Consider the following 24,918-nt stretch of genomic DNA (forward strand, 5'->3'; position numbering starts at 1 on the left):
AAAAAAAAACCAGAACTCTGGAAGAGAAAAGGTCCTCACTTCTCCATCTGCCAGCTGACATAACGCCAACACTAATCTTAAAGGACTGACTTTAATATTAGGATGGGAAAACAGCAGGGCTCTGGCAAGGAGCACACTCTATTAAGGAGCAAGGGGCGGCATTTAATTTCAACATGATATACTAAAAAACCAAAACAAAATAAACGGTACCACCTTTAACTTCCTTTCAGAAGCTGTGCCTAAAATTTGAAAACACGACTTCCTTCAGGGGAAATGGGAAATTCACTGTGTAGGAGAAAGACACTAAAAACATCACCTGGGAAACACAGGCAAGTTCTGTATGATGCCTGTCCTTTGAGAGGAACAGCTGTCTAACTGTCTCCATGGATTATAAAATGGTGGCACGGTTCACTATAAAATGGTAAACATAAAACACAGTCATTCCTCTTGAACTTTTTCTGAAATGCTAAGGAACTGAACTGTACAAACTTAACACTTAGGGGCCTTTCACGTTTTTGCAATAACCTGTTCAATGTATTGATACAAGCACAAAAAGCACACAGCTAGAAATTATCAAATCTGATTGTAGTTTTTGTTCTGTACTGAAGGCAAATGATCACAGAGTATCTCTAACTGTGAGCACTAAAGATTTGTTATTATGAAGCGTGTTGGTGTAGGTGTATATGAATGTTCCTCCAGATTTCAGGTTGAGAATGCGCTCACAATCCACATCCCCACAAGTAGACTTACTAATGTGGGGTGCTGGCAGGATCCGAGCCGTACGAACTGGGCCGTGGCGTACGGAGAACAGCTCCTGGGCTTCCCCGCTTAGCTTCAATGAAAGAGACAAGAGAGAAACGGATGGTTCGGGTTAAAACCATGCATCAAATCAGCACAGAAGACAGACAAACACAGCCTCTGGTTCTGGGAACTGTGTAGCAGTAACTGTCCCATACAAGTGGCATAAACTGGTTGTTGCACATATGCATGATGTTGAAATTGCCCTGCCACATGCAGACGTCACAAAACAGCCTAGGGCAAAGGCACTCCGGGCCTTGAAGCTAGCCCACTCTCCCCACACACAAACACCCAAAGGGGGCAAACTACAGGGCTCGAACACTTTGACAGACATCATTATTCTCCCAACCCCCTACAGCTTGTCAGGCGGACACAGCGGAGCCAGGGAACCCAGCACATCCCACTTTACACAGAGTGCAGGCAGCCCGTCAGCTCTGTTCTGAGTCAAACATGCCTTCCATTTGGGGCGACAGCTTTTAGATAAAGTGTAAAATGGGCCATGAACGAGACCGTAAAATAGAAAGCCGCCACAAAGACAGAAAAGCCTTTCTGGCATTGAAGCAGAACCCTGTGTTTGTGTAAAAAGAATCACATCGTTTGGGTGGCAGCTGCTGCAGAAGAATGCCTTTAGAGGACAGTCCTCATTTAATAACTGTTAGACAAACACTGCAGGCCCAAAACGAGGGGACAAATCGAAGCACCACTGCAACTCAGATCCCTGCTGTAACAATTTTGAGTCTGTAAGGCTAAAGGGAAAGTGCCTCAGTGATCCAGAGGGAAATGCTAATCCCAGGAGAGGGAAACAACTCTTTAAAAATTTAAAGTAGCCATTTTAGACATCCGGTCATTTTCTCCATTTTAAGTAGTTTGTATAAGTCTTTAAGATATGGGGGGTGGTACCAGGGACATCCTTGCCTGGTTTTCAGCCCCTTCATGCTCTTTGCATGGACATGGATATGTCTCCACTAAAAGTGCATCCAATATGTCCTCATCCACTAACACCTAATAAATGAGAGTGGTGCCCAGAGGAGACATTTGTCCAGCCAAAATTCTGCAAAGAGGAGCAACCCCAGGTGCCAGAAACAGTTAAACATATGTGCCACAATGTTTCTACTTTTGATAATAAGCTTCATGCTTTGTCAGTTACCAGTTCAGCAGACCCTTAATAACTCTTATTCTGCTAATCAATACAGACATACTTCCAATTACTTCTATTCAACAGGGTACAGAACACCATAATGCAATGATATAATTATCAAATGTTGCCGATAAAGCTCTTGCCATTGGAGAAAAACACCCTCGGACAAAGTAAAAGAACAACACAGAGTAGGACAAAGATTCATTTGTTCATACAGCGAGAAAAATAATCTATTCCAACTGTGTGGAATGGGGCAAGTGGGCGAGTAAAGGGTGGGGGGGACTGCAAACCAAACCACAAAACAGAGAGCTACCAAGCACGAAGTAAACGTATCCAAAATATTACAGTGCAAACAATTACTCTTTCCGTCAAGAAGAACAAACAGAGCAAAGCAGCTCAGCTTTGCCCTGCAGACCTCATCATTAGCATGTGGTTCCTTCTCAATCTAAATTTCTCCACTATAAATTTTTGCGCCGCCACCTCCAAAGGCTAAAAGCAACACGTGTGAAGTAAAAAAAAAAATGAGTAGCTTCCCAGCCCAGATTCATGGATCCGGAGGTACCCATTCAGTCTCCTCGATGGCCAGCTTCAGTGACCTTTCATTAAATCAGCTTTTGTTTCAGGGGTTTAGCCCCCCTTTTGTCATTTTTGTTAAATTACAGCAAACGTGCATTATCACATTACTGCACGTAATCCACCTGCCTTAAGCACATAAGCACATCCGTTGATGATGCCCTCCCAACCTCGGCAGCCCTTCCAAAAGTGACGGATTAGAATAAGTGTTTTTATTAAAAGTGCTCGGCACAGATTTTACAACCACTGCAGGAGAGATTAAATCTATAAAATACACAGTGATCCAGAGAAGTCAGACATGAACAGAAGAAACTCAGACAATTAAATGGACCAATGGAATAATGGAATTTGTCGGATTGTGGGCTTTATATTAATGCCAGTGTCATTATGCATTACTGAAAAGTTCATCCTCTTCACTGCAAAGTGTCTGTACAACATCCACAAAGAACATTTGCACCATTACATTATGATTTATCACAGCAATATTCTAAATTGTTTTTTTGTTTGCATTTTGGTGGGGGTTTTATGTCATTTTGTTCATAATTCCAGGGCAGATGTTCAGGGGCTATTCTGTGTTAACCTGCAAATCGCACTTTCTCACTGCAGCTGTAAGTTCACTCATGGGATTGAGTGACACAGTCTTCAGCATCTGCTAACATAATGTCAGCATGCAGCTAAGAGAATCAGTCACTACCGCTCCTTCTGTTGCTTTTTGCAAATCTGCTAACCTTGGCCAGGGAGTACTCACATATCACCAACCTGCCCTGTAGCCTCACAGCTGCACACGAGGCCTAAATCCACCACAAGGTGTTCCCCACACCATGTCCCAGAAGGCAAATAGATAAAGTGTCAGCTGCCCCTACCCTGGCCATCCAGTGGATATAATGCACATCCTGCAATCCATGTTATTACAAACATGGTCCTACGCTAATGGATCTGTGTCGCTGTGTAATCCAGCCCCAGCACAGTTGAGTCCAGAGTGCAGAGCATGCAGCTAGCAGATACCCAGCATGTCAACACATGATGTGGCTTTATCCTGTTTGGGCTCTGTGGGGTCACCAGCTATGTAAAAACTAAGCCGGCAGCCCCTCACCTTCATGCTAAAGCTACCATTAAGCCTGACTGCACATTCAGAAAACGAAAGCAACATGAATATTTAAACCCTTTTATGCTCTTGATGCAGAACCGTGTCCTTTAGATGCTCTAGACAGCTTGTCTCAACTGCTGCAGAGATCACAGCAAGTTACTTTCTTAAATTGTATGTAACAGATACACCGCACAACTGCTGCTGCTACAACTTCTTAATCTCCACTTTGCCACCCAAGAGAAAATGTATAATAAGCGGGCTCATTGGGTAAACAGGTCGATGCTGAACCACCCCTGCTGCTGGGGTCCAAAGTGCTACAAGAGCAACAGCAGACTGTGACCAAGGATTTACCAATAAAGCCATCATTAGTCACACAGTTCCTCGAAGAATGTCACATCCCTGGATGCCTCTTTGCTCTGCACAGTCTCAATTAGTCTGTGCACGTAGAGCTACAATCTCCCATCGACCGAGCAACACCTCTCATGCCAAGGGATGTTAATGCACACGCACTTGAGAGTAGCCCATGAGCCATCCAGGCGCAAATGTTTCCTCTTCAATTCAACGCCATTACAGAAGGTGTCAGCTCAGCAACTGGCAGGAGCACTTCACGGTCACTCATGACCAGAAAGTGTGTGGCTTTCAACGCACCAGGCAAGAGTGAGAAACGCGCTCCATCTCTCTGAGCAGACAGACAAAACTATCAGTAAAAGAAGGAGGGGGGGACAGGATGAAGAGCCTGGAAACAGTTGTGTAGCAGAGTGCAGACTGTCCACAGCAACCATCCCCACTTATTTTCTAGGGGGGTATACAACAAGCACATTATTTAGACCCACAGCACAGCAACGGTGGTGTGCCAGGGGGGCCAGGGTGGTGATGGTGCTGGGGGGGCCCTCTCCAAGGCCTGAGCGCTTGTTTACCAGAGGCTCGATTAAAGACTTGTTTTGTTTTAATCTCAGAGAACGGATGTTACAGTTGTGTATGTTTCAGTGACAGAAGATATGAAACAAAAAACCTCAGAAAAGAGTTTCGACTGAAGCTCAGTTTGCAAAGAGAGTGAACCAGATCCTCCAGAACTTTGAAAAAGACTTACTCAATCCCAGTTTCCCAGTGATTCCAGTAAATTGCTGTGAACACGTACAACACAAGTATAGATCAATAAATTTCTTGACACTGCAGTTAAAAAGACTCCCAAAATGCTAAAAAGAATTCTGAAAACAATAATCAGATATTAAATAAAATACTAAAGTCATGGTGCTGTACAGAAGACGAGAGCACCTTGTGTAAGAGACAAGGTTACCAGGACTGAGAGTGGATAGGGGACAGCACCCTTTCTCAATCACTGCTCATTCCTGTGAAGAGACAGATGTCCAGGGTCAACAGAAAAATACCATGTTGAGTGCATCAATGGCACACCTTGGTGAAATATTTCCAGCACACTTCACTAATTCAATACAGCTAAAGGTATGGGTGGAGAAAGGGAGGGCTGTGGTCTCACAAGGAGAAGATCTAAACACTACTACTGCTGATGGAGGGAGGACAAAGCCATGACTTCTGAACTCTCTTTCAGAGGTTGAAGTGGGAGCCACAGTGCTCCCCCTGCTTGCCCCTCAGAAGTTAAAACATGTAGCCGGAGAGAAGCAGGTTCTTTACACTGTTCAAGAAATTATTAACCAATCCATCATCAACAACCGCTTGTCCAAAAAGGGGTCACGGCAACACAGGGCAGAAGGGAGAGGGAACACACCCAGGATGGGACGGCAGTACATCGCAGGGCACCTCAAGCAGTGCTCAAACCCCAGACCCACCACCCAGCAAGAACTGGCTGAACCCACTGCACCACTGTGCCAATTATTAACCCTCATTGTTTTTTTTGTTTAAATAACATTTCTCTTACATCTGTGTCATTAAACATACTCTTACAAATAAGCATACGCATAAGCATACGTTTACAAATACAAAAGAGTTATAACGTGCAGTTAAAACCCTTCACTAAGATAATTGTTCCATTCCAAAAATCCTACGGTGGATGTCAAAAATCAACTTCGGGCTTTTTCCCTGTTCCTCCATGAAAGGAGACTGAGATTGAAGACCAAAATAGTGACATGTCTGTCACCTCCATAAGACTTTATGCATTATCTAATCCACCACATGTCATTTTCTATCTATTCTCTGTAATTGTGGTTCTCTGAGCACCTCCCCACAGGAGCGTGCCATCGCACCCCCACCAAGCTAATCACCCACATGTCACCAGATCAGGGCTCTCCAACAACACTAAGGACCAGACCCCTAAATAGATCATGGTCATAAACCCATAGTCTGAATTAGATGTCTGAACAAGCTGTTCAATTTTTCAAACTGTTCTGCCAAATCGCTGACTCAAGACACTCAAATCCTTGACTATAGTGACATCTAGTGGATTGTCACAGGCACAACTGTAGTGCCACTATATTCAGCCTACAGTGTTTTTGTTTAACACATAATTAAAATGTTTTGGTGGTATATGGGCAATAAAATCAAACAACACAACATGCATGCTTCTAATTTTTGCCCTAAATTCAGATCAAATCACAAGATATAACAATATTTCATGGCATTTCTGTCATTTTAGTTCTGTGAAGCTGACAGTCCTCATATTCATCTTTTAAATCTCTTAGTAAATAATTCAGCATGCATCTCTCAATCCAAAACTGACTAAAGGAAAGGTTTGCACAATTAATGCTCACTTAGTTTCCACTGATATAAAGATCTTCCTCTTCCATAAAAGTAAATGAGTTACCCAACAAATTAATATATGATGTGGTGGTATAAATAAGAAATGCAGGTATCCAATCTATTCTTTAAATTGGAATTGGAGTCACCTGGAGTGAACCTCTAGTTTCAGAGTAAAATAAGACAATAAATAGATCGTGCAGACTGTTACGTCCCAGGTGCATTGCATAGAAGTATTACACACTGCAACTGGACAGGTGCAAAATTAATGTGCTGAAATTTCAAAGGCCCGCAGCGTTAAACCTGCCAGGTACAGCCAGGCCAATGTAGTACCCTTGAAAAGAAACTAGAAATTCAAACAAGCAGATGTCAAACATCCACCAAAATGTAGCAAGGTTATCTTCAGGACAGCCATCTTCTATTGCAAGTGTGCTCATCATAATGTAAAAGATGAAGGATCCCTCCAGGATCAAGGCACCCTTAGCCAAACTCTACTCATCGCTGTCAGAGACAAAGGAGTGCATGATTCAGGTCTGATCCCACCAATTAAAAAATGAGAGAATAGAGTTCTCCCAAGGACTAAGGTAACCCCTAGAAAATACAAGGCATACTCACAGACACGCTCCAGATCTGCATCCCATCTGTGTAGCCAATCATCAGACAGAGGGGAGGGTCGCTGCCTCCACTGTGCATCTCCAGAAACTCAGGGGACCGGGCCACATCTTCCCAGAGGGCATAATCACATCAAGACAGGGGAAAGAGAAAGAGAAAAGGAAGAGGGAGAAGAGAAAATATTATTGGTAAAATACCTAACAGAATTATTTTCACCATCTCCACAACAAATATGGAACCATTCTCTGCTTAAGCAATTTTTGGATTCTACAAGCATTACAACAGATTGATTTATTAGATTTATTGTTTGCACTTCAGAGGATTGTACTTAATTTCATCTTGTGGATATATTCATATTCAAGCTACTGTCAACATTTCAGACTTTTACATAATTCTTCAGCGTGAAAGCTTATAAACAGTCCTTGCTTTTAACCACTCGCATACATATGCCCATTAGCAAAGTTCTGAAACAACAAACAGAAAACATTTGTAAAAGAACTGTGTAAATAACATTAAAAGAACATAAAGGTTTAATAAACAGCTCAGCTCGGGTCGTGTCATATGTCAAAGGCTGCTTTTATATTTCAGAGGAATCCTAGCACACACTGAGTGTCGCCACTGAGAACAGCACAAGGCCAATCAAGGATCCATCACACATCTCCACACGATAGGGTCATCCAAAGTTATATAACTTGTATAGCCAGTCAGGTCAAAGAAGAACTCCATAGGTTTCTCACAAAACCTCAAACTGCCAGTAAATATTTTTATCTTGAAAAGTTGGAAGTGTGTTTGGCAGGGGAGGCATGTCTGATGACAGATCTGTCACCATTAAATAAATGTAAAATCAAACAGTTGTGGAAATCAAACCAATAAAATACATTTTATTAGAATATAAGCGTCTAGAATGTCCTAGATAAACCAACGAAAATAATGAAAAACCTTAGCGAACATTTATTTATCGTTAGCAGGCTTTCAGGCTCACATGTGAACATGCAAAATTTATCGTCTCTGAACTTACCATTCATATCACACTTTTCAAATCTGACCCAAACTATCTTTTCTTTTTCATCTGTTGGAGGGGCACCTGTATAAGCCTTAAATTGGAAAAAGAGGAAACAGATAAGCAGTTTTATGTTCCAAGAAATTCACAATTTATATTCATCTCAGGAACACATTAATACGTAAAAGGAGAGTATTGTCACCTGTGGAACTACATCCTGCAGAAAGGTCACTACACTTTCCATGTAGGACTGCTCCCTGGGGAAAATAAGACTTGCATCATCCAGTGCTTTAACTGCACTCTAGTTTTCTATAGTACAGGGACACTTGCTTTAACACAAAGTGGTAAAGCAGAAAAGTAAAAATCTCAGTCTTGCAGTAGCGGCAGGTAACAGAGTGGTTCATGCTGTTACCTAGCAATCTGAAGGTTCTGCTCCAGTAATCTTGGTACTAGCCTAAAAAGCACAGGTACTACCCTGAATGGATAGAGTAAAAATATTGTGCTCTATTAATGTGAAAATAATAATATGATTATTGAACACAGGTGTCTACAAAATAAATAACATTGTGACTATAAAGCTGCACGTCCATATTTACATTAACATTTATTCATTTAGCAGACACTTTTTTCCAAAGCGACTTCCAATGAACTCTACATAGTGTTATACTTTGGAAAGTGTCCAGAAACACTAAGATGGCAAGGCAACAACCGTAAACACTACGCTACCTGCTGCCCCTGACAATTATTTTCCTAATGTGTCTATTAGCTGTTTTGGTGACTCCGTCCCTAAATGGACAAGTGAACACCTCAAATGGTCTGCAGGATTACACACTGGGTGTATGCAGCGCCACTGAGGCATTGCTCTGAAACTCTGATCTTGCCACAGTGAGCGAGGGGCATTGTTCTTACGTGGCAGCCTGCGCTCGCACCACAACCCCTCCTGCACATCGGCTGGGTCTGCGAGGGGAGTCAGATGCCATCACGTCACCGAGTGTATAACCTGTAGAAGAGAAGACAGGACATGTGAAACAGAGCTATACTCATCAAACATTTACTTATCTAGCTGATGCTTTTCTCCAAAGCAACTCATAATGTGAGTTTACCCATTTATACAGCTTGGTAATTTAACTGGAGCAATTTCAGGGTTAAGTAGCTTGCTCAGGGGTACTACAGGCAGAGGGGGGGATCAAACCTGCAACCTTTAGGTCCAAATGCAACAGCACTAATCACTACACTACACTACACTACCAGCCACCCCTATTTGCTTACAGCAAAAACACGTGACGTATTTTCAGGAAAGAGCCTGAGCAATAACTGTAAGCGAACTTGGGAAACCGAGCACACATTCCCTGACCTTCACATCCATCGTATGTTTTTACTTGGCCGGAAGAAATAGCTCATCCATGCTTGACACTTTTTAAAACTTTCTGACCTTCCCTAAAAAAGCGTGAAGATGGCAGGAAAAACCTCAATGTTGTTGGTCTCCATCTCAGGATTTTCATCTCCTGCACCTCATATATATTTTCATATTTTTGTTCGTTTAGCTCACTCTTATTATTTTTAGTTATAAATTATTCAGCCACTTACCCAGCTGTCTAATTTTCACCAGAGCCATTGCAGGGTTAAGTACCTCAAAAGGCTTACTGCAACTAGGATTCGAACCTGCAACCTTCTGGTCTAAAAGGCAGTAGCTCTAACCACTACGCTACCAGCTGTTTCATAAGCCTACTTCTTTACTGAGGCATAAATTAAAATGAAATCGAAAAAGTAATAATTTCTCTGGGAGAGAGAAAGAGAGAGATCAACAGCAGTGTTTTTTAGGAAATGGAATCAGGACAGGAATGTCACAAGAAAATACAGAAAACTGTAACCTTCCTTATGAAATGTGTTCACCACACTAGACGATGATGACAATAATTATTATTATTATTATATTATTAATATATATATTAATAATAATAATAAGAAGAAGAAGAAAGTCTGTCAGGAAGCAAGTAGGTGCCTTAGGCTTAGCGACAGAGCAGCTCGAGCACAACTGGGCTCACAAGTTAGCCGGGCGGTGTAGCTAGTAGCTACAAAACAGACTCAGAAACACAGCAAAACAGCACCAAAACACACGAAAACACAGCGACAACACGGCGACAGCAGTACGTCCCGCCTGGACTGAGCGACGCGGTCTGCCTACGTTTTATTTCACACAAAATATACGTGAAAATGTGATGTGAGGTATTTAAATACCGTTCCGACGTGAAACGACTTAGTCTCGAGGCTTTTTAAGGAACATCGCAAAACAGTAATACATAAAAAATAAAGAGCGGCTGACGAAAACTAGAAATTAACCAATGAGAGTACGTAATTTCCACTAGGTCACCAATGGGAGCCGATAAAGGCGGGTTCTGTTTGCGAATCCACCAATCATCGTTGAACAATGTCGTTGAGTTGCAGCCACGCTCTGTTTTCAATAAGGGAATCATTTTAAGATTTATTTCTCAATAAAAAGCGCGGCGTGATAAGAAATCGCTACCCGGCGTGAGCGGTCGCTCGCTTTTCCATTGAGGAACAGTTATTACAATGGTTTTTCGTCGCATGTAAATAAAGGTTTCTTTCTCCTCACACAATCTTGTTTGTTTACATTGAGGTCTCGCGACAGCTTGCTTTCGGCCTCGTGGCCGCGGAATCTTTTAACCCTTTTCGTTCCGGTTTCGGACGCTGGGCAGTGATGACGAATCTTAGATGATAGATACTATCGCGCTTCCACTATCTTGAAAAATGCTCTCCTGGTTCTGTGTGATCCCTCACTCTGCGTTAATCATTTCCATAAGAATCCTCTCCAATAATCCCACAGGGGTTAATCACTTCTTAACAATCACTTTTTTCCTGGAATATTCAATGCAAATTTTAACATTGACTCATAACTGTAGCATGATGGTGTAAAATAATAATTGCAATCTAAACTGTTGATTAAACATCTTACAAAACTGTATAATTTTGAGGAGCCGAGGCAACCTCTTGTACTCCAAGCCTTGGGTTCGACTCCCATTCCCATGTAGTATCCTTGATCAAGGCGCCAACGTGTGTGTGTGTGTGTGGCTTTATTTAAAGTAGATTAGTGTAGAAACACGGTACTGCGAGTCACCTTGGAGAAGTGCCAGACGAATCGACAGGATCTTGCCTTGTTAGGGTGGGGGACAAGAGAATTTGGCACCTCTACTTTGTTGTGAGAAATTTCCTGAAGTCTTCGCAGAAGGAAAGGCCATAGTCCATTAAGGTTACGTAATGGTTTTCTTCGACAGGCCTTGCGTTTATGGGCTCAAAGGTCAGAAAGCGGCAACGTGGATCACTCGCAATGCCCCAAACGAATGACCTTCCATTGGCGGGAAGATAACGGTGGTAGTGCAGGAAGGACGGCCCAGGATTCTTAACCTGGGCTCCGGGAAGCACGGGCCCCATTTGAAAATAAGATTAATCGAAAAGTTAAAAATCACACACACACACACACACACACACACACACACTGTCTGAAGCCGCTTGTCCCACATGGGGTCACGGCAAGCCAGAGCCTAACCCGGTAACACAGGGTGCAGGGCTGAAGGGGGAGGGGATACACCCAGGACAGGACACCAGTCAGTCACAATGCACCCAACTGGGACTCGAACCCCAGGCCCGCTGGAGAGCAGGCTCTGGCCAAACCCTCCTCGCCACCAGCCACCCTTGAAAATAACATTGTTATCCCAATACCATTTATGACAAAATTCCCTATGAAGGTGATCAATTTCCACTTACAGAAATTATTTGCTGTATTTTCTCCACATTTATTAATGCCCAATTATTAGAAGGTCCTTAGCAGATGTATTAGAAAGAGGTGTGTGGGCTAGAAAATGTACAGAACACAAACACTGGAGCAGAACATTCATAAGACTGAAAAGGTATTTATTACATGTATTGATATCCCATACATTCCCAAACCAAAAAAAAAAAAAAAAAGACCAATGTGATTTCACAATGAGACTGTACACATGCGCCAGCGTTCGACACGCCCACAATGCTGTGCAAAACTTCGGGTGCCACGAAACTGCAAATATCTGACAAGAAATAAATTGCCAAGTGTCCCTACCATCAGATTCAAACTGACAATAACATAACCCTAAAAATATTAACAAAAACGGGAGGGGGGGAAAGAAAAAAAAAAAAAAAAGAAAAAAAATTACTACATCAAATCCCTGAAGTATGAAACCCATAATGCATATCACCTCTTGCTACAGAATTTACCACCAGCAGAGGGGAACTGAAAGAACAACAAAGAAAGAAAATGTGGAAATTGCACTTTGGTCTAGAGATGGAGAACCTTGCATGTCTGACTCATAATTTAGTGTTAGGAAGAGAGAAACGAGGAAAACTCATAAACCAAGAGAACCACACAGGTCTGAACGTGGTGAATAATTTAGGATTCATTTCATCAGCACTCAGAAGTAAAAATAAAAGACTAAAAAGTCCAATGCTCGCATGCACAAGGCTTTGCGATAGCGGTGAGGAGAACTATCTAAAAACCGAGTAACAGTTCAAAGGACTTGGGCTTCAACTTCACACAGATGCAGCAAAAGAGTGTGTTGCGGTCTTTACATCCAACGTATCGCTTCCCAGCTTTGAAACACACAGATATGTTGTCTGAAGCACCAGTTTCAATGCACCTGCAGACGATCGCTCAGTGGAAATCCCACAACCTCACGTTCTCAACAGCCTTTCCCCAGGTGGCTTGCAGGCGACACCCAACGGACCTACGAGAGTTTCAGAATGTCACTTTCAGTCCCCGGGAGCCGCCGACAAGAACGTGGCAGATTCTGGTTTGCTTGACCGGGGTTGGACCGATCGACAGCGGTCTCGGTGGGGACAGCGGTGCAGGAAGACTTGCGATTCGGGTCCCTCCTTTGGGGACGAGGTAGAGGCTGGAGCGCAAGAGGACTGGTCCAGCTCTGCCGCAGCAACGGAAGATCCTCCTCCAACAGGTGGCACAGGGGGTCTCCGCCCAAGGGTCCATCATCCAAGTCCATGCAGCATCCAGCGTTGAGCTGAAGAACCGACCCTGGCGTCCCCTCCACATGGAGGAATCTCCCACATGACAGGAAATCCAGTTTCATTCCCCATAACAGCAGCCCACTACTGGAACATGGCTGAAGTGTTAGTGAAACCAGGGGGAGAAGGAAGAAAAAAGGAGGGTGGGGATCTTCTACTTGAGACCACAGCTCTTCTAGAAAATGTAAAAAACACACAGTTACTGAACACAAATCCCATCAGCCTTTGTGCTCACACTGACAACGCCGGGTGAACCTTAAACATTTCATATACATATTTTATTTTTACCAGATAAAATATAGCAGCACCTTCAGTGTCGGAAAGAATCTCATTCTATGAAAAAGGAAACGTTACAAAATGACAAAACTACATGAACATACACACCAAGCCCAGGACGCATAAATTACCTAGAATTAGGGTGTAAATTCCAAATCATGTTAATATAGATATTAGGACACTAGCACACGTGACACCAAACCAGTCAGATTGTAATGTGGTGTATCCTTTCTGAATTCTAAAATTGTAAATAAGACAATGTATAAAAATATATTGCTTTACTTAAAGCAGAACACAGGCATCTTTGAATACATCCATTATAATCTTAATATTTACAAGTGAGTGAAATTTAAGACTGTTCCATTTCACAAAAAAAAAAAAAAAAAAAAAAAAAAAAAAGAGATACACCAGTTAAACAAATGTCTGCTCTCTCGGGTATTGTGGAAGAGGAAGGACAGGACAGAAGCCATACGGACAGCTGCAGCTCTGTATCACGGGTAGAAAAGGACAATCGGACGTCTACTGGGACTGAGGACACAGACAAAATACAAACTACACAGGCGATCATGTTCAAATGATGGCAAAGGGACTTCTGTAGTACTAGTTCTGTGCCCACGTGTCAGTAGTGCTGGAGGGCAGAAGGTGTCCAGTGGCGTCTGTGTGTGAGCGTGTACGTCTCTGTGCGGAGCAGGGCTCAGCACACACACACGGCCGCTTTGCGGTGCTGCTGGAGGAGCGCTTGCACGTTGGGCGATTGTTTCTGGCCCTTCCCGCTGCGCCGCACTGACGGCCGCTCCGAGTTCCTGCGGCGGGCAGCGCTAGGCGACGGGGGGCTGTGAGGCGAGCGGGCCATACTGCGCCGAGGCCTCTTCCCGACAGGGTTGGGCGAGTCCTCTGGGGTCCGTTTGCAGGTGGTCAGCACGCCCACGGCAGCCCTGACGCCAAGCGTCCTCTCCTGGAGACTTTCCAGATCTGCGAGGTGAGCGGACAACGGGTCGGAGAGACCGGAGAGGCCGGAAGCGGAGAAGCCGTTCCTCCGCTCGAGGGCCGGCAGCAGTTCGCAAATGGGGGAGGGGGCGTCGTCATCCAGCGGCTACAAGAAGACAGGGAAACGGAGCAAAAATTAATCATCCAGCCATCCATTACCAATAACTGATCGCTCAATTCAGGGTCAGAGCAGTCCAGAGCCTATCCTGGATACACAGGACGTGGGGAAAGGTAAACCGCGGCCGGGATGTTCGTCCATCGCAAGGCAGCAAATGTAAAGGTGCGAGTCTAAGAGCTACATGAAGAGCCCTGGTGTGGGGGGCGAGTGCCCTATATCCGTCTTCCAGCCCTTATCGTTTCATCCAGCTGAGAGGGTGTGAGGAGGATGGCTGTGGAAGGGCCACGATATGCAACTAAGCGAAGCACCTCGAACAACTCTGCCACGCGTTCCAGAAGTTTCCATGACCACCTCCCTCCATCGCTCCTCCTCAAGAGATTCCTTCCCCTAATCTCCGTTTTTCCATTTCAAGTCTATCAGAGCCGCACTCGTTCCACAGGAGACACCGCGGAGGATCAAAGGCAGAGAGATTCGCCAGATCGCACAGAGAAAACAGCCCCTTCCGCTCGGCCACTTTCCCTAAGAGCGTCGCGTAGCGACTTCCCTTTTCCAGGAGCCGCTTCCTTCACTACTCACGAAGCATTGCGTATTAGAAACTATTTGTTTCTGGGTAGGAAATGGCAGCTTTTCTGCCATACAGAACCATACACCATGAACACAGAACTAAAACAGGAAAAACAGATTGTTGACGACCGATCTAAGCCATACGTCGCTGTAAGGGTCAAAGTGGAAATCGCAGGTCCACTGACACATGAAAAGAGGGAACCACCCAATTAAACGCCAAGCTGCACATGGTCATGTACACCTATGAAATGTGGGGGTGCGGGTCACCTAGAGCAGCGCTGTCGTCCATTGACGGGTGACCCCACACAAATAAGCCTTAGGCCCCAAAAGGGCTTTCCCTTTAAGCACAATGGGAGAGTTTGGACTGACCTTTATCAGCGGGGTGTTGGAGCGCGACCCAGAGGTAGTGCCGCACTGCGATCCTTCAGCCAGGTTCAGCAGCACTTCTTCGTGGTGCAGGGGCTCCTGGGGGGTCCCGGGCTCCAGCAGCGTGATGACAATGGCGCTGGTGTTGTCTGCACGGAGCATGCGCTGTCGCCAGCGCAAGAGGGCGTGGCTCACGAGCTGCCGGGCATTGGAGACGCCACACTGCGCCTGCAGGGAAAGGGGTCGCGTTCAAGAGCCACTCGGCACCATTCCTCCCGCTTCACCTCGCAGCTCTCTTTACTGGGCTGTTCCTGTTTCAGATGTGCTCCCTGTCTCCTGACCACATATATATCCCTGTGCTATTGCACTGCAGTATTACTCATGTAAGATTGGTATCATTCAGTTGCAGACTTTTCCCACTCATGAACAGCAATACATCTGGAGAAAACAAATTGCGCAAAAAAAATAATAATCATGCCGTGTTACTCACCATGGCTTCGTCATTGTCCTGGCACATGGACACAGCATCCTGTGGGGGAACCATGTTCCAAAGCCCATCGCTACCCAGGATAATGTAGCGATGCTGCTGGGGGTCAAGGGTCAGTACGCTGGTGTCCGGTTCTGGGGACACGACAAACTCCCCGCTGTAAAAATCATAGCTCCACAGATCACCTGTGAAGGAAAAGAAACGCTCTCGAATATACAGAATAAATCAATCAAAAAGCCACTTTAAGAGCCCTCCAGAGAGCAGGAAGCTGCCTGCTGTTGGCAATGTTGGCTTTTGCATATCCACTTATATCCACAAGGGGGCGCTTTACAACTGTAAAGATGTCAAGTGGCCACCAGAGGGCATCCATGAATATCAAAAATATGGGGGGAGGGGGGTGAACCCTAAACCATGAAGGAGAGGTCTAGGAGTAAAAAGGAAGGATGGAAGACAGCACTTGTTTACATTTATTTATTTATTTATCTGATACTTAATTTATCAATTTATACAGCAGGGTAATTTTTACTGGAGCAATTTAGGGTGAGTACGTTGCTCGAGGGTACTACAGCTGGAGGTGGGAATTGAACCTGCGACCTTTGGAACCAAAGACAGCAGCTCTAATCACTACGCTACCAGTTACTTGGGATTTACTGTACTCCTTACCCAGGGCTCGAGCCACTGCGAGAAAGGGGATCTGATCGATGACCGTGCTTCTCCTGACGGGGCCATTGTGAGTCAACCTCGGTCTCTTCCACACCACGCGGTTCACACCAGACTTTTTAATGACGCTGGAAAAGAGACAGGAGGAGGACTGTTAAAAGCCCGCCACTGTATTTATCACTCGCATCACAGCAAGCCGCCTCGTCTCGATGATTACATCTGTTTTGTAGGGAAGCTGATGGTAAATTAATAAGCAGGAACAGCCTGCAACCGAAATTTCCGCTGTTAACAACTATTCAATATTTAGTTTTAATTCTGCCTCAATGGTTTTGTTTAGTAAGATGAATTCAACAAAACAGCTACACAGACCTCTCCGTGTGAGGCGGTGGATGTGATTTCACAGCAACTGTTGTGCAAGAAACTCAGCAGAATATTTTGGCAACATCCAACGGTCAACTGGTTCACCGCAGCACTTGAGCCTAGTTTCTGTTCTCCACAAGTACATGTGGGAGAGAACACAGACCCCTCTTCACGGTCCAGCTCAGACAGATGAGGAAACCGTTCCTCTTGAAGCCTTCGCTTTGGCGATCTCGCATCTACTATAAAAACGGACCTAGAGGGAGGAGAGTGCGTTACATTCGCACACTCCTGCAGGAGATGGGAGTCGGCCGTCAAACGGGCAAAAACGTTCAACCTTCATCCTGCAAAACAGCTGCTTTGCAACATGGGTTTAGAAAAGGGGTAAAGAGCAATTACCCCCTTTCTGAGGACAATGGGAGAATTAAATTACCCTGAATGCACATTATATTAATTTATACAACTAAATAGCTGAATTTCTAACTGAACTCATTATTGCTACATAGCATTTAAACCACCCCCCCCCCCCCCTTTTTTTTTTTTTTTTTTTTTTAAAACCTGCTGCAACATACACAGCCCAAACTTGTCCACCGCCTCAAACGCACACTTGAACTGTGGATCGTGCTGTATTCTTACTGAACGAACTGAGAATTAGACGAACTGCTGGTACAGCCCCCTCGAGGGGGTCTACACGCCGACAACAGGACCCCTTACTACTTACGACACCGCCCTCCGGCAGACACACGATCCAATCGTACCCCTCACTGACTACAGCCCCGCCCACCAACCACTATAAATACCCGAACTCCTCAATCAACCTAAGAGACTACATCGATGATCCGTGAAGAGAACGGCTAACGGTTTACGATGTAGAACCCTGAGGATGTTTCCAACATAGGAAACAAAACGTTGGGATTAGTCTCCATGACAACGCGGTATACTGCGGAAGATGCTAAATTCCAGTCGAACTGAGAATTATCGGCAATTCAATTATCTGACACCATATTCCAAAGTGACTTATGTCAGGTTTGTACACTAAAATAATTAGTGATTCCCCCCCTATACAGTTTGGTCATTTTTACCATACCAGTTTTAGGCCAGGACCTCGACAAGCATACGTGCAACAGCAAGAGTGGGGATTCAAAACCAGGTCCTTCCAGTCCCAGGCGAGGTTGTGACCGCTATGCGATTTTCAAAAAGCTACATGACCCTGGCCCCTGAAAGGGGATCCGCTCCCTCTTCCGCGACCCCAGCCCAGCTGCTCACCTGCCACCCAGTCCCTCGATGCGCTCCCTCTCCTTGGGCAGCTCCGGCTTGTGGTCCTGGGTCACTTCTACGGCACGCACAAAGTGGTCCGACGGGTGGTCCCGCAGGCCCAGCACCACACCCGAGTCGCCCACGTGGGCCACGTACATGCGGTCGCCGCGGATCACCACCACGCTGGCCGTGGTTCCCGAAGTGCTGGGGAGCCCAGTGAGAGTCTTGGGCCATTCAGCTGTATGGGAGGGCAAAGAAAAAAAGCTACGATTATATAGTATTTTACATCACTACATGCCACCTATCAGTAACGCTTGTATGGCAGCAGCTGTTCTCAGCCAGACCATAATAACATACAGTACAATATATGGCAGTGATCGCAAAATAACTGAAGTGTAATTGTGGCAAACGCTGACATAAAACTCGAGTCCAGTTTTGCCACTTTACAACACCTGTATATATATACGAACAAGTGATCTGGTAACTTTTGAAACATTGTATTATTTAGTCAAGAAACCCATGGACAAAATTAATCTTAATTAATCAAAATTAAACAATCAAAAAAATTAATGTAGTGGTCAGAGCTGCTGTTTCTGGACCCAAAGGTTGCAGGTTCAAATCCCACCTCTGGCTGTACTACCCTTGATCAAGGTACTTACATTTACATTTATTCCTTTAGCTGACACTTTCCTCCAAGGCGACTTACACTTTTAAGTTACTTACAATTATTTACCCATTTATACAGCTGGGTAGTTTTACTGGAGCAGTTTAGGGTAAGTACCTTGCTCAAGGGTACTACAGCTGGAGGTAGGACTGGAACCTGCAACCTTTGCGTCCAAAGGCAGCAGCAAAACTAACCCTACGCTACCAGCTGTCCTCCACTTACCCTAAATTGCCACAGTAAAAATTACCCAGCTGTATAAACAGGTAAATGCAGGTATCTTAACAGTGTAAGTCACTTTGGAGAAAAGTGTCAAATAAAACAATAAATGTAATTTTCTACACAAAAAATGATTAGAATTTAAATGGAGCAAATTTATTCCAAGTTAAATTAAGTGTTAAGTTGTCAGGCAGTTTTACAGGGAACTGCATTAGTGCCTCTGAGTTACAGAGCTCTGAATTGTTTAGTAAAATTTATGAAAAGATGCACTAAATTTCCTGGGGATTATTTGAAATTGCTATAAAATATCAATTAAAATGTAAAAACAATGGGGGGAACTGATGACATCACTGACAAGTGAAAAAAATGTTATTTTTTTTAGTTCATACAAATTTATTTCACTGTAAAGTTTATCAGATGCCGGAATTGCAACTACATCAACTTTTTTGTACAACGTTTAAATTCCCAATGAAAACATTAAATATTTATGTCCCTTTTGCAAATCAATTTTTAAATTGTGCAGTGGAACTATGGCCATTTAATAATTTATGCCTATTCTCATGAACACCTGACAAACTACTCATGTCCGTGTTTTCGGTGTTTTTTTCTACGGTTCATTTTATTCAGTATTATTTATAATATCAAAACAAGTTATTAAAAAAACAGCTGGTACTTTCAGTTAAATTTTAACCAGGGTATGAGTGTATTAATGAGTCACTGTGTATTCTGTCAACAGCAGGTGGCTTCAGCAATAAACCTCGACAACACCGTAAAGCGGAACTGCCATACGCAACATTTTGGACACAAAACGATTATGACATTTATTTCAGATGGTTCAGCTAGGCGACACTTAAAAATAATATTTAATAATGACACAAAAAAAAAAAAAAAAAAACATGCGGCAGAGGCTCCTTGCTGATGACATCAACTTGATGATCTAGGAGACACTGCAGAGTGCGACAGGACCAGGGTTCAAGTCAAGTCTCTGAAGCCTCACAAACATCAGTACCTGCATCCCGATGCAACCCGTACGTGGACATGGGGTTCTGGCGTTTCCACAGAACCCATAACTTTGACCTGTGAGTCATCGAGATGCTAGGATTCGACCTGAACCCTTTTATTCTACTTTTTATATCAGGTAACTGTTAAATTAGCTCACTAAGAAATACAGCAATTTATCAATTTATAGAGGCAGGATTTTTTTTTTTTTTTTTTTTTAACTGTATCAATTCAGGGCAAGCACCTTGATCAAGGGTATTACAGCAGGAAAGGGCTTCGAACCTGGACTCAGTTACAGGTGGTCGTCGACTTAAGGAGGAGGTGCGTCGTGTCTTCGTCAAACAGAAGACAAGGAAAGCACCAGGCCCAGACGGCGTCTCACCGGCCTGCCTAAAACCTGTGCTGACCAGCTGGCCCCTATCTTCACAAAGATCTTCAACAGATCACTGGAGATGTGCGAAGTTCCTTCCTGCTTCAAACGCTCCACCATCATCCCCATCCCAAAGAAACCGAAAATCACAGGACTTAATGACTACAGACCTGTCGCCTTAACATCTGTGGTCATGAAGTCACTTGAAAAACTGGTGTTGGACTACCTGAAAGACATCACTGGACCCTTGCTGGACCCCCTGCAGTTTGCTTACCGAGCAAACAGGTCTGCGGATGATGCAGTCAACATGGGACTGCACTACATTCTACAACATCTGGACAAACCAGGGACTTATGCGAGAATCCTGTTCGTGGACTTCAGCTCAGCCTTCAACACCATCATCCCACACCTCCTCCTGTCCAAATTAACCCAACTCTCTGTACCCACCTCCATCTGTCAGTGGATCACCAACTTTCTGACAGACAAGCAGCAGATAGTGAGGCTGGGAAGATTCTCATCCAATACTCGCACAACCAGTACTGGCGCCCCCCAGGGATGTGTGCTCTCCCCACTGCTCTTCTCCCTGTACACCAACGACTGCACCGCAAAAGACCCCTCTGTCAAACTCCTGAAGTTTGCAGACGACACCACACTCATCGGCCTCATCCGGGATGGCGACGAGTCTGCTTACGGACAGGAGGTCCAAGAGCTGGCTGTCTGGTGCAGTCATAACAACCTGGAGCTGAACACGCTCAAAACAGTGGAGATGATCGTAGACTTCAGGAGAAACACCTCAGCATTATCCCCACTCACCATCATGAACAGCGCTGTGGCAACAGTGGAGTCATTCAGGTTCCTGGGCACCACCATCTCACAGGACCTGAAGTGGGAGCCCCACATAGACTCCATTGTGAAGAAGGCCCAGCAGAGGTTGTACTTCCTTCGTCAGCTGAGGAAGTTCAACCTGCCACAGGAGCTACTGCTGCAATTCTACTCTGCAGTCATTGAGTCCGTCCTCTGCACCTCTATAACTGTCTGGTTCGGCTCAGCTACGAAGTCAGACATCAGAAGACTGCAGCGGATAGTTCGGACTGCCGGAAGAATCATCGGCACATCCCCCCCAGCTCTCCAAGAACTGCACTCGTCCAGAGTCAGTAAAAGGGCGAGCAAAATCGTTCTAGACCCCTCACATCCAGGCCACTTCCTCTTCGAACCCTTGCCATCTGGCCGGCGCTACAGAGCACTGTGCACCAGGACAGCCAGGCATAAGAAAAGTTTCTTTCCTCAGGCCATCTACCTCATGAACACCTAAATCTCTCCCCTAGAGAGTAAACCGTGCAATACATAATGCTATTTATATTTATAACTATTTATCACATTTCTCTTACTCACACTCCCTTGCATTTGTATCTAGTGACTATTTTTGTATATTCGGTACTTTATATTTTTAAATATTTTTTATCCCTTGCTCACATACTCTATCTTTTCACCTGTCTTGTCACTATCATTCTGTCTGTGCTGTGGTAGTTCCTGTCACCAAGACAAATTCCTTGTATGTGCGAACATACTTGGCAATAAAGCTCGTTCTGATTCTTAATGGTAACCAGGATTTAAAACAGCCTTCCCATCAAGCACGTATTTTTTGTAGACCCGATTTTTCGCTGGAATGCCCAACCACAAGAGCTGAACAATAACATCGACCGACCCAGTGTCGGTCACTGACTGCATTTTATTCACAAAAACCTTTCATTTACAGAACATTTCACCTGAAATTCCATTCGGTTTACTTTTAATTTTAAACAGCTTGCAAAAATCTTAAGTATTCTGGCAGTGCGGGAAAGTGAGAGAAAACAGATTTAGAAATGAGGAAAACAGTGCCGCATGAAAATATTGTACTGTACATTATTCTATATCAGCATTTTTTTAACATGAATAATGCATGAAGTCACTTTTTTTAAAATAAAAAAAGACTACTCTTTTATACAACATGGCATTCATGCGTGTTTTTCATAACCGTTTCGTTTACCTAACAAGATGGACAGAAGACTTCTCTATCAGTCCTGGCCCATGTGTACCAAGAGGGCTCTGAACCACTACGCCCCCTGCTGGCCCTGCCACTGACATTTGTCAGCTGACCACAATGACGTAATGTGTGCGGACACGTGTGACGGTCTTTGACAGGTCAGCTGACAGGCTGCTGTTACAGCGCCTCTCGGCCAGGAACCCGGGAGCCACTAGGACAAGTCTGGACATGAAGCGCTGCGCGGGAAGCGAAACGAGCGCAAGCAACGCAAAAACAACAGCGGAGGCGCAGAGTGAGACCTCAGTGTCTCCCTCCAGTGCCGAGGAGCCCGAGGGGGCGGGGTCGCGACAGGAAGCCGTCACCTGCTGCTCAGGTGAACCGACAGGCGGAGGGAGGCCGAGCCCGAGCCCCCCTGTCACTTGTCGGAAGGGCAGGTAGAACCGGTGTCACCGCATTGATTCAGGCGCACGTACGCACGAACGAACGAACGAACACACACACACACACACACACACAGAGAGCTGATCAACCCTGCTACCGTTTCCATAGTCGGACCCCCCCTCGACACAACGTGGCGTTTACTACAGTGAGCTTCACGCACCGATTGTCAAGGTGCCGCCGAACTTGACAAAATAAGAAGTAAAATGGCTCGCGGTTCACCTAAACCCGCTTCGGTGCGCGCGCCACTCGCGCTCCGGGCACTAGCACGCCTACGTCACGTTCTAGAAGGTACTGTTGCCCGCCGGCCCGCTCCGCCGGGGAATCCGCGCGTGCCGCGGCTCGGCAGCCGATTGGACGGGTGAGGCCCATGACACAGAGTGGCGCGTCCTGATTGGCTGGACGGGTTGCTCGTCAATTTGAAAGCGAGAGGAATGTCAGCGAGCCAGGCGGAGAATCGCCCGAGAAAACGGGTTTAACCTCCTTTTTTAATGCGAGAAACGGTGTAAACCCTTTCTCTCGAAAGCATTAATGCATAGGAGCACAAACAGTTTGGTGTCTCTACTATAACCATCAATTCCAGTGCGAGTCGGTAATACTTTACCACTTGGAATACGGAATGTGGGAAGATCCTTTCCTTTCGACTACAGCTCAAGCTCAGTCAGTCAATGTCCGATCTGAATTTACAACATTCACTTTTTAGGACATTACTGCTTCACTACTTTGTTACACTAAGTAGTTAAGTCAATAATTCCACACGAGTCCTCCGTGCAACAACAGAAATGTACTGGAACGCCTGAGGAACTGAGCGGTGGGCGACATGATCCCCCAGTCAGTGACAGACAGGCCTGGGGGTCCTTCACCTCGCGCCAAAGTTTAAACAAACGCTCTCCGCGAGCCCGCAGCTCTGCTCTTTACACTGACTGTTTGTAGCCGTGTGCACCGTTGATAATGGGGGAGGGGTCCCAAAACAGCGCGGGCCCCGCCGGCCGGTACTGGGCGGTCTTGCCAGTATAAACAGCACAGCTGCGACTCCCACCTCCTGCCTCCTGGTCCAGCCAGGTGAGGTGTGTCCTCCTGTCCCTCCCTGCACCACCAGCTCACAGGCTTCGCCGCCACCTACCGCACCAAACCACAGGAGGAGAGCAGCACGCTGCCCCTGCCTGGAGTCCAGGAGCATAACCTGGCTTTCTTTCTTTCTCATGATCATCCGCGCACTACTAGTGTACTGTTTACTCGGACACTCACGCAGTTTCTTCCACATGGCGTGGTGGCAGGCCACGAAGCCCTTCCGGATGGCCCCGCACACCTCGCCGTCGTCCCGAGACCAGAAGCCGCGCTGTTTCTTGATGAAGTCCCACAGATGGTCCCGGGCGAACTGCGCCGCCTCCCGGCCCCCGTGGCCGTCGAACACGGCGAAGAAAGCCACGGAGCGCCGGGGCCGCGGGTCTCCGCCGGAAGCGGGCGGATCTGACCCGCTCGGTGCCGGGTTCGAGTTGCTCTCCGAGCCGGCAGTCACAGTGGGGTTCCTCGGTGGGGAGGCCGAAGGGTCGGGGTCCCGGCGCTTGTGGGGGAGGAGGAGGAGGAGGGAGCCCGGCGATGTGCGGTCAGCCGCCCCCTCGTCCCCCGCCGCCGGCTTTGCCTCGCCGTGTTCGGCCGGCTCCAGCTCGTCTTCGCCCGGCTCCGGCTCCGGCTCCACCACCACCTCGGTCACATCCTCCATGTACTTCCTCCCTCCCTGGTCGGAAAAGACGCTCACTCGCAGCGATAGCACGCCTTCCATGTCGGCCGGGCTAAGCGCTCACAGCTCGGGACTCGCGTTCGCACTCTGCCTCTTTTTCGTGGTTTTTTTTTTTTTCCTCTCTCTCTCTCTCTCTTCCCTCCCCCTTCTTCTTCGCGAGTTTTCACCGCGCCGCGCGCGACACCCTCCGCTCGCTCTTTTGTTTATTTTCGACGCTTTGTAGGCATGCTCGGCAGCCCGTGACGTCACCGCGCCAGCGGCGGCCGATCTCGGCGAGCGCCCGACGCTCCATCGCCACCTGTCGGTTGCGTAGCATAAATACATTTATTTTCGACTAAGGTGGAAAGTCTCACTCCCCCGCCGAAGGAAATTACACAAAGATAAGAAAAATAATAAAACAAAAAGAAA

At 45.8% G+C, this 24,918-nt stretch overlaps 2 protein-coding genes across 6 annotated transcripts in view; both read right to left on the reverse strand.

The window, feature by feature from the left end:
• Positions 1-10,468, reverse strand: part of bcas3 (BCAS3 microtubule associated cell migration factor) — a 192,095-nt gene extending 181,627 nt beyond the window's left edge. The window contains exons 1-6 of one of the 5 annotated variants that reach the window (XM_029255214.1): positions 10,442-10,468; positions 8,827-8,917; positions 8,120-8,174; positions 7,936-8,011; positions 6,921-7,027; positions 751-832 (exon numbers count right to left, since the gene is read on the reverse strand). In XM_029255214.1, the coding sequence (XP_029111047.1) occupies positions 751-832; positions 6,921-7,027; positions 7,936-8,011; positions 8,120-8,174; positions 8,827-8,897 (391 nt within the window). In that variant the 5' untranslated portion in view covers positions 8,898-8,917; positions 10,442-10,468. Of the gene's footprint in view, positions 1-750; positions 833-6,920; positions 7,028-7,935; positions 8,012-8,119; positions 8,175-8,826; positions 8,918-9,504; positions 9,647-10,155; positions 10,210-10,441 lie in introns of those variants that run through there. The other 4 variants (XM_029255213.1, XM_018748625.2, XM_029255212.1 and 1 more) reach the window with 4 other exon arrangements.
• A 1,473-nt stretch (positions 10,469-11,941) lies between these two features.
• ppm1da (protein phosphatase, Mg2+/Mn2+ dependent, 1Da) lies at positions 11,942-24,871 on the reverse strand. Its single transcript, XM_018748812.2, has 6 exons — positions 24,018-24,871; positions 18,069-18,297; positions 16,449-16,573; positions 15,789-15,970; positions 15,302-15,526; positions 11,942-14,356 (listed from the first exon to the last, which is right to left on the reverse strand). Exons 1-6 carry the CDS (start codon positions 24,550-24,552, stop codon positions 13,958-13,960), a joined length of 1,695 nt encoding a protein of 564 aa, XP_018604328.2. The 5' UTR covers positions 24,553-24,871; the 3' UTR covers positions 11,942-13,957.
• Positions 24,872-24,918: the final 47 nt, after the last annotated feature.

Source organism: Scleropages formosus, chromosome 10 (genome assembly GCF_900964775.1).
Source record: "Scleropages formosus chromosome 10, fSclFor1.1, whole genome shotgun sequence".
NCBI classification, from domain to species: Eukaryota; Metazoa; Chordata; class Actinopteri; order Osteoglossiformes; family Osteoglossidae; genus Scleropages; species Scleropages formosus.